Source organism: Gekko japonicus, unplaced genomic scaffold, assembly GCF_001447785.1.
Source record: "Gekko japonicus isolate JY-2015 unplaced genomic scaffold, Gekko_japonicus_V1.1 scaffold4527, whole genome shotgun sequence".
In the NCBI taxonomy this organism is placed as follows: domain Eukaryota; kingdom Metazoa; phylum Chordata; class Lepidosauria; order Squamata; family Gekkonidae; genus Gekko; species Gekko japonicus.
In genome coordinates this window covers 60,693-69,985 of record NW_015174388.1, presented here as the reverse complement: position 1 = coordinate 69,985, position 9,293 = coordinate 60,693, and the positions used below count along the sequence as shown (strand labels likewise).

The following is a 9,293-nucleotide window of genomic DNA, read 5'->3' as shown; positions in this document are numbered from 1 at the left end:
CCAGGCCACAATCCCTCCTTCCGCCCGGGCTGCCCACAGCCACAGGGGAATTAAGTGTTGCCTGCTCTACCCTCCTCAGAGGAGATGTGCCAGAGCCGCGCCTGGCCCCTCCCCCAGGGCCGGAGGGGCCGGAGGACAGTTCGGGTCAGAGGCCGACGGGGCGGGCGCTTCTGTCCAGCGCCTCAGCTCAGGGAGCACCAGTCCTGCGGATCCGTGGTGGGTTGGTACGACCAGGGAGCCGCAGTGGGGGTTGGTGGGAGGGGGCTGTTCGGCTGATGCGGCGCCTCGTCAGTCTCCTTTCTCCCGCCCCCCCACAGCCTCAGGTGCAACTCAGCACCTGGATGGGATGCTACCGTGCAGTTGCTGGGGACGCGGATGCAGTTGCAGCCTCAAAAAACCAGCTACGAGCTCTTTTACCTGGCAGCCACTCACTAACCCAACCCTTTGGGAAGCAGACTAGTTACACCGGTGGCTGCCAGCCGCAGTGCCAGTCACCCTTAGGATCGCACGGCCCATCTGCCTCCACGTATTCTCTACTGGAACAACTGTAGATAAAGGAACTAAAAAACAAACAAGCACAAGTTTCTGGTGCCCAGGAGTGCTGCCTGGGATAGTGTAGGGACACCTAACAGTATCCATCAACCCTGGGTCATGAGTATTACCTTGGCCTGCAAGGTGTGGTCAGTGAAGGAAGCCAATGGGTACTTCTTACTGGTCATCATGAACACCTTGGAGGGAGAGAGGCCTGGACGGTAGAATGTTTCCTTTATTGTGTCTTTTCTCCTAAATATGGTCTTCCACTTGGCTGGAAAGATAAAGAACTTGGATCAGAGAGAAGTTATTTATACATACAGCCTAGAAAGGCTTATTAAACTGAGCTGCACATTTTTGAAAAAGAAAATAAAAAGAAATAACGCTTCGTACTTGTTGCGTTCACAGTCTAATGGCCTAACTGTACATTAAATGGGAAATCTGTGATCAGATTTCCCTTTTTTCATGTTTCAAAGCATCTACAAAGGTGGGGGGATTTGATTGAGACTGCAGAGCTGAGAGGGACTGACCCATGATTGGTTTTCCCACTGAAATCCCCACCCCTCCCAAATAAGGTGGCTAGGGATGCAACTTAAGAATACGGGACAGGCCATGAACGGGTCTTTAGTGGGGAGTTCAGACATGGAGAAAATGAAACGGAGTCTATGGGGCTGGCAGGCTATCCAGGAAGCAGTAGTCAAGCATTGTGGGGAAGCATCATGGGGATTCAGATGGGGTGGGTGGGGGAAACAACAGAGTCGGGGGAGGCACACTGGGGGCTATGAACCTTTGGGAGGACAGGCTTAGATTGTATGAGAATGAAACATGTGGGAGGGGAATGAAGGATAGCTGGGAAAGGGGATAATGAATAATTGGGGGAAGAGACTTTACAAAGGACAAAGGGGGGGGAGGATCAAGGCTCTGCATTGGCACTGCCAAGGTCGCCTGCCATGCAGGGCTTCAAGGCCAAGGTCAGCTTTGTATCTGTGGGGCTGGGAGGTTTGAGAACGTGCCACTTACAGTGGAAGTAGACAGCATTGACGAGCACCATCTGGACATCTGAATCCAGCTGATCCAAGAGCCTTTTGATCTTGTGCTCAGTATTTCTTCTCACCCAGTCATTGATTTCATTTACATCATGGGCACTGTCATTAGTCAGGCTCCGCAGCACACTGCGATAGAATTTTTGTGACAGCCGATAGAAATCACTGTTCCAGTTGACACCTGCCAAGGAGAGACAATCTGAAACACTGGAAAGTCATATTCCTTGTTCTGTGGATTATCTTGACAGGTTTCACCTAATCCAAATGAAGAGCCAGGCAATTATATTAATAACTGTAACTACTGAAAAGGACCTGAAAGATTTTCTGTGGTCATGAGGGTTTGTAGATTATCTGTGGTACAAGAACAGTATCATATGCATATCAGTCATCATTAATGTTACCCCATATCGGAAATTAACTTCTGTAATTGAGCATGAATGGAGAATATGGAAATCTCTGTTTATAATTTTAGTTCAGACAAGCATTTACTGTTTAAATTACACCAGCCCCATTCTCTCTCAGCCCCCAGTCTATATTGTAGTGACAGTATTCTCGTAATTTAAAGAGTTGTTGTAAGGATTATTGAGATATAAGTGAAGTATATTGAAAACCTAGGAAAAGCGCTCCACAAATGTTGAGAAGTAATTTCCCATAAACTTGATACCACCATCAATATTCCCACTGCCCCACTGGTCACATGTAGTCTTCTTGGAATATTAAATGACAAAATTATAACGCTGATTACAATGCAGTAGTTATGAACACGCTCCCCCGAAGAAGTTAACATAAGAGATAATAACAGCACCAATGATACATTATAATTGTTTCCTTGGCAATAAACATCTCTTTCCCATTTTTCTCTTCAATGGGGACCCATATTGGCTAATGAAAATACAAATACAGTTAGAGGATTAAAGGTGTGTGACTTACTACAAAACTACAGGGAACAGCAACTGTCATGCTAGGTATACACTCCCAAAGGCTGTTAAAACCATTCACATGACACTTGTCTTGCACCTACTAATATGATATCTGAGAATCTATGACCTTATTATGCCCCAAAGTCTCCCTCATAACCTTACTTCTGTGTATCAGGTGTAACTCCCCCTATTTACTCCCATGATGCATCCACACGTTCAATGGAGAAATAACACCACTTGTATTACTCCCTTATTCTTCATAGTATTTAAAGATGTTGGTGCAGCATAGATGAGATGAAAAATGAATAAAAGAAAAGGAGATATTTTATAATATATATTTTATAATTCAATCATAATTTTGAAACATATAAATAGGTTGTTGACGAACACAGCCAGTTTAGGCTTAATGTTTTGAGCTCATGGATTCAATTTTTTAAAAGATCATGTGAGTGTCTATATGGACAAATAGAAAAGAGTAAGAGTCTAGTAGCACCTTAAAGACTAACAAAATTTTTGGTAGGGGATGAGCTTTCGTGTGTCACCGCTCACTTCTTCAGATACAGCTAGAATGTGAGTCCATCGACATATATTGGAAACGTTAGGCAATTTGTTCTCCACGAACCTTCCAACAGTTAAAATCTCTTTATAACACCTGTTCTAAGTTTAAGATCCTGTTCCACTGATGAAGAGGTTCCATATACAGGTGCTGCTGCTCACACGATTATTACCAAAAGAAATTCTATGAACATTATAATGTAGGAAAGAAGAACACAACATCCCATTCATCCATCTTGAGAAGAGCACACTGCCACACAGCCCTTCGCTCATACTACAACTTTGGGATCTTTCACAGGGGTATACTGGACTGGATTTTCCTTCTTTCACAATGAACACCTGATTTCCTTCCCTCAAACTATTTTCTACAGAACAAAGTTAGAATCTAGTGGCACCTTTAAGACCAACAAAGTTTTATTCAAGGTGTGAGCTTTTGTGTGCATGCATACTTCGTCAGACAATGAAATGGACAATGAAATGGAATTACAGATCATAATCTCTTCTTATATATAATTCTATTTTGGGGTGAATGTTCCACATGCTCCCACAGCATTTGGCTCGCTGACCTGTCACTCCAATGGTATGCCAATCCAGTCGCGGCATTGCTGGAGTCCCGCCCACAGAAGAGGTGGCCAGTGTCTCGGCCTCAGTGTCGTGCGAGGTCTCTCCAAGGTGGTGGTCAAGAGTTGACCCCACTCAGCCGGGAGAGACAAAGGCTCCGAGCACGCAGAACGGCCCGAGCAGGCCCCGCTGTAGTGGCAGAAGCCTGGCAGCCGCTCACACACACCTGAAAACATGCAGTCAGAGACCGAAAGGCAGTGGTGGTGCTCTCAATGATGGAGAAGAGCCAGAATACATGCCAGGTAATGCTGCTCGCCTCTTTGCCACAGCACGCTCAGAGGAGGCCGACACTCAAAGGAGCTCACTCGGAAGAGGCTTTTATACAATGGGCTTTGCTTCTAGTTGTATATATAAATTGTGGCTTGTTAAATTAGCATGCAAAATAGTGAAGGAGTTTTTTAACAGATAAAAAGAATGACAAGCTTGGTTTCTGGCTATCATCTGTTTGGGTTCAACTGGGGGGGTGACAACATAGGTAATAAATATGTCAGAACTGGAGATTGATGTACCCTAAATTGTGAGAATTCAGTCATTAGATCCCATCCATCTCCTTACTAGCATGGAGGCAAACTTTAAAGCATCTTGGCTGTGTAGAGTATTTTTCTTGTCCCCAGAATAGAGAATTACATTTAAATCTACCATTCCAAATTACATTACATATTCAATTATACTCTTAAGAGTAGTAAACAGAGATTTTTTTTAAAGTAACATTTTGCTTCACTAAAACATGGAGTCAGCTGACAGAATCCTTTTCCTGGGGTGCAGCGTTAGGTCAGAGATCAACAAAATATTGCACTGCATTGCAATCACTATTATAATATTTTTTTAAAAAACAACAACATTAAAATATAGGGGATGCGTAGCCCTTCTTGGTTCTGACATTTATTACCTATGTTGTCCCCCCCCCCATTGAACCCAAACAGATGACAGCCAGAAACCCAGCTTGTCATTCTTTTTATCTGTTAAAAACTCCTTCACTATTCTGTCCCCGTTACTGTTTATACGGATTCTAGAGGTAATGTTGAAACAAATTACAATTATATGGATTCTAGAGGTAATGTTGAAACAAGTTAAGGAAGACAAAACAATAAAAGGCCTAACTAATAAGGGTTTTTCTTATAAATATAGAGCTGACGACGTGATGTTTATGACTGAAGATCCTTTACAGAATTTACCATTGCTGTTAAAGAAAATAAATGAATTTGGGGACTTAGCAGGTTTCTATCTTAACAAAGACAAATCAAAGGTGATGTGCAAGAATATGAAGGAAAAGAACAAGCAAGAATTGCAGAGGCTGATCCAATGTGAAGTAGTTCATAAAACCAAGTATTTAGGAGTTGATTTGACAATGAAGAATATAGACTTATATAAAAATAATTACGACAAACTTTGGATGAAAATTCAACAGGACATTAAGAAATGGAATACGTTGAACTTATCACTGTTGGGAAGAATCTCTGTGGTAAAAATGAATATTTTACCGCGGTTAATGTTTTTATTCCAGACAATCCCAATAGTAAGAGATGTGAAAATATTTAATATGTGGCAGAGGGAAATTTCAAAATTTGTTTGGGCTGGGAAGAAACCACGAATTAAAATGAAGATTCTTTGTGATGCGAAAGAGAGAGGAGGATTCCAGTTACTGAATTTTAGACTGTACCATGAGGCGGTATGCTTGACATGGTTGCAGCAATGGGTCACATTGGATAATAAGAAATTGTTGGCGTTAGAGGGCCATGACTGCAAGTTTGGATGGCATGCTTATTTATGGTATGAAAAGGTGAAAATGGATGGTTTCTTTAAACATCATTTCATCAGAAGAGTGTTGTTTGATACATGGACTAAATATAAAAGGTACTTCTCGGACGAGAGACTGCTTTGGATTGTACCGGAAGAGGCAATAAAACCTTTTTCGAGGAATGAAGGAGAAGATTGGGTACAATATAAAGATATGTTAAAACCAGTGGGAAAATCGTTTGAAATGAAAATGGAAGAAGACTTAGCGTTTAAATATGGTTGGTTTCAATATAGACAAATAAATGAATTGTTTAGGAAAGACAAAAAAACCTTTGGTTTTAGAAAAAAGAATAATGATATTGAGAATGTGTGGTTTGAGGGAGGGAAAAAATCTATTTCAAAAATGTATAAATTACTGTTAAAATGGTACACTGAGGATGAGACAGTTAAAGAACAAATGATAAAATGGGCAGTAAATATGAACAAAGAGGTAACGATGGAGTCTTGGGAGTATTTATGGGAAAATGCACTAAAAATAACATGTAATGATTTAAAAGAAAATTGTTATAAGATTATTTTTTTTTAAGAAAATTGTTATAAGATGATGTATAGGTGGTATATGACGCCAAAAAAGATTGCTAATATGAATACTAATATGTCAAACAAATGTTGGAAGTGTAAAAAGGTTGAGGGCTCGTTTTATCATATGTGGTGGACTTGTGAAAAAGCAAAAAATAATAATTCTGGAATGAGATTTATGTAGAGATGGAAAAAATTGTAAAATGTAAATTTAAGAAAGAACCAGAAATTTTACTTTTGGGGCTAAAAATGGAAGAGGTCAATGTGGCTAAAAGGACATTGATGTGGTATATGATAACAACAGCCAGAATGACCTATGCTCAATGTTGGAAGCAAGTTGAAGTCCCGAGAGTTGAAGATTGGATTAAAAAGTTATTGTTTTCCGTTGAAATGGACAAGATGATGCGGAAGCTTAATAATATGGAAGCAGAGGACTTCTATAAAGACTGGAAAGACTTAACAGACTACTTGGAAAAATATTGGGATGTAAGAGACAGCTTATTTTGCTTTAATAATTATTGAATATTGAACTGCGATAATACAAAAGGATAGAGATATAATTGTAACAGTTGTAATGAAGAAACAGATGGAGGAGAAAGGTTAAGAAAGATGCAGGAGGTCGTAGCACTGTGGGAAGCCATGTAGGGGGGGAAGGGAGGGGGGTAGGATGTAATGGGTATAAAATGTATAACTAAATGTTGGTTGCGATTGATTATATCCTGAATAAAAATTTTGTTTTTTAAAAAAAACCTCCTTCACTATTTTGCATGCTAATTTAACAAGCCGCCCTCTCTATATATATACAACTATGATCCGTAATTCCACTTCATTGTCTGACAAAGTGTGCCTTGCACACAAAAGCCCACACCTTGAATAAACTTTGTTGGTCTTAAAGGTGCCCCCGCTGGACTCTGAATTTGTTCTGTTGCTTCAGACCAACACGGCCCTGCCCCCACCTTTTTTACAGAGTAATTCCAGTCATCTAATATTATGCTGCTCAATAATGGTTACAGAAATTCAGCAATAATCCAAAGATGAAGAATGTCTGCACTATATTTTTGTGGTCTTGAAATTCACTTCTCTTTGTGAATAAGGCCTGATCTACACATGCAGCAGAATGAAGCAATAATGGGGTGGTAGAATGCAGAGGCGAGTAGGGTTGCCAGCCTCCAGGTGGGGCCTGGGGGGATCTCCCACTTTTACCACTGATCCCCAGCCGACAGAGATCAGCTCCCCTGGAGAAAATGGCTGCTTTGAAGGGCGGACTCTGTGGCATTGTCCCATGCTGAGGCCCCTCCCCTCCCCAAGCCCCGCCCTCTTCCTGGATCCACCCCCAAAGTCTCCAGGTATTTTCCAGCCCAGACCTGGCAACCCTACTGAGGTGTTAGAATGTCCTGTATCCCTTCAAATATTGCAGGTGAGGAAATTATATTTTTTCAATATTCTCCTACATTAATAGATCCCTGGAACTGGGAAACTAGCATAGCATGTGAATTTTTTACATGGGAGAGCATTACAAAAGTTACTCATACACCTGAAATCTGAAGTGGTATAGTCCATTTGAACAGAATTGTTCTGCCTCATAGACAGACCACACAGGGAGAGGAACTTACCCCTCTTGGAACTGGCAATTTACTCACCTGGTTGGACAAAAATTGCAGAGGCTGCCTTCATGGCTTCTGATTTGCGGAATGCACCCATTGCATCATGGACACAAGTGAATTCTTTAGGGTAGGAGAGCACATTCTCGAGATCTTCTTTGGTATGTCCACGGGCTCCTGTAAGGCAAAGGTATGAACACAGAAAGAATGTAATTGGGTGGGCCAAGAACTCCCTTCAGCCAAGTGTTTTTTATAATGCAGGAGTGCTCTCTGTTCCCTTTCATTAGGAGTTCCTACATTTTACCATGGTAGCATTGAATGTTTATTTGTACAAGTGTTAATTCAGAGCTTTGCTACTTGTTAAAGTGTAATGATTTTTAATATTTTAAAAAGTGCTATGAGAAGCGTGGGTGGCTGGGACTTCCGGTAACAGCATTTCGCCACTCGGATGTGTCTCGTCTAGCTCTGATGGGGACGTGCCAAGACCCGGCTGATGGGAGAGGTCCGAGTTTGTCCTGGACCTCCCCGGGGTCTCTGTAGGAGACCTCCAGCCTGGGGAGCTGAGGAAAGCCTATTCCAAGGCGACAGCCAAGGAATTGAGGCTCACCTTTTCCCCGAAAGGTCCCGTCGCCATGGAGCCAGTATGGCGCCTAGAGACAACTGCCGGAGCAAGCAGCTGGAGCAAGCGGCCACGATCAAAACTTTAAAATGCTTCCAAAAGATTCCCAGGACTCCAAACTGTGAGTTAAGCAATGCTCAGGTGAAAAAGTGAATCGGACCCTGGTAGTAATTGGAAGTGCCTAAGTGCATGGGAGGAGAGGAACTCAAGAATCCCCCCCTTCTTTCAAACTAATCTTAAAAGCGGTTTTAAATTGGAAATAAAAAGACTTTAAGCTAAGTTAAGCGCATGAGAAGCCACTAAGCCTTGGCCCCACTAATGGATTACAAACAAGAAGATTTATTGAAAGAGATGGACATGGTCTATAGGACTTACCCAGATTTTATAAAGAAAAATAAACTCCCAGGGGAAACATATCTAAAATTCACGAAATGATCTACCAGAGAACTGGTCCTAAAATCAACAATGGGAAAATCCTTAAAAATCAAGAATGAGGAGGTAAAATTTTTGAAAGACATCCCCTTTGAAGTTAGAAAACGGAGGAAACTCTACAGGATGCTTACTCTCACTCTGCAAAAAAAGGGAATACCATATAGATGGTTATTCCCAGAAGGGCTGAGTTTCAACTATCTGGACAAGAAATACTAAATTGACTCTGTTCCAAAAGCTGAAAAATTTATGAAGCAAATGTTTAACCCAAAATATAAGAAGAAAGAAAAGAATTTAAAACTGGATTGGGAGGAAGAAGAAGAAGAATCCTACTCACAGGATTCAGTAAGCACTAGTTCCACCGCTTCAGAATCATCGGAATCTAAGGAGAAGCTGCCCCCAAACTTCAGAAAACAAAGAAACGCAAGAAAAGATTCTAAAACTAAGAAAATCATTTTAAAGGCAGTATTTGTGCTAAACTATTAAATGTGTATTCATTTTAATGAACCAAACTTTACATTTAATTTGTAATATTAGGTTAATAAGCTTTACATCTAGTTAACTAGATCGTGACATGTATTAGTCTTCTCCCCCTCCCCAAATCCAGTAGATGATGTAGTTTAGAATGATAGATATATACAAGAGGGGGACCCGCGAT

At 41.3% G+C, this 9,293-nt stretch overlaps 1 protein-coding gene across 1 annotated transcript in view; it reads right to left on the bottom strand.

Moving 5' to 3' along the window:
* Window positions 1–662: 662 nt before the first annotated feature.
* SERPING1 (serpin peptidase inhibitor, clade G (C1 inhibitor), member 1) overlaps window positions 663–9,293 on the bottom strand; it is a gene marked incomplete at its 3' end in the record, with an annotated part of 25,608 nt that continues 16,977 nt past the window's right edge. The window contains exons 3-5 of the mRNA XM_015424361.1: window positions 7,627–7,764; window positions 1,552–1,755; window positions 663–805 (exon numbers count right to left, since the gene is read on the bottom strand). Coding sequence (XP_015279847.1) covers window positions 663–805; window positions 1,552–1,755; window positions 7,627–7,764 — 485 coding nt within the window. The remainder of the gene's footprint in view (window positions 806–1,551; window positions 1,756–7,626; window positions 7,765–9,293) is intronic.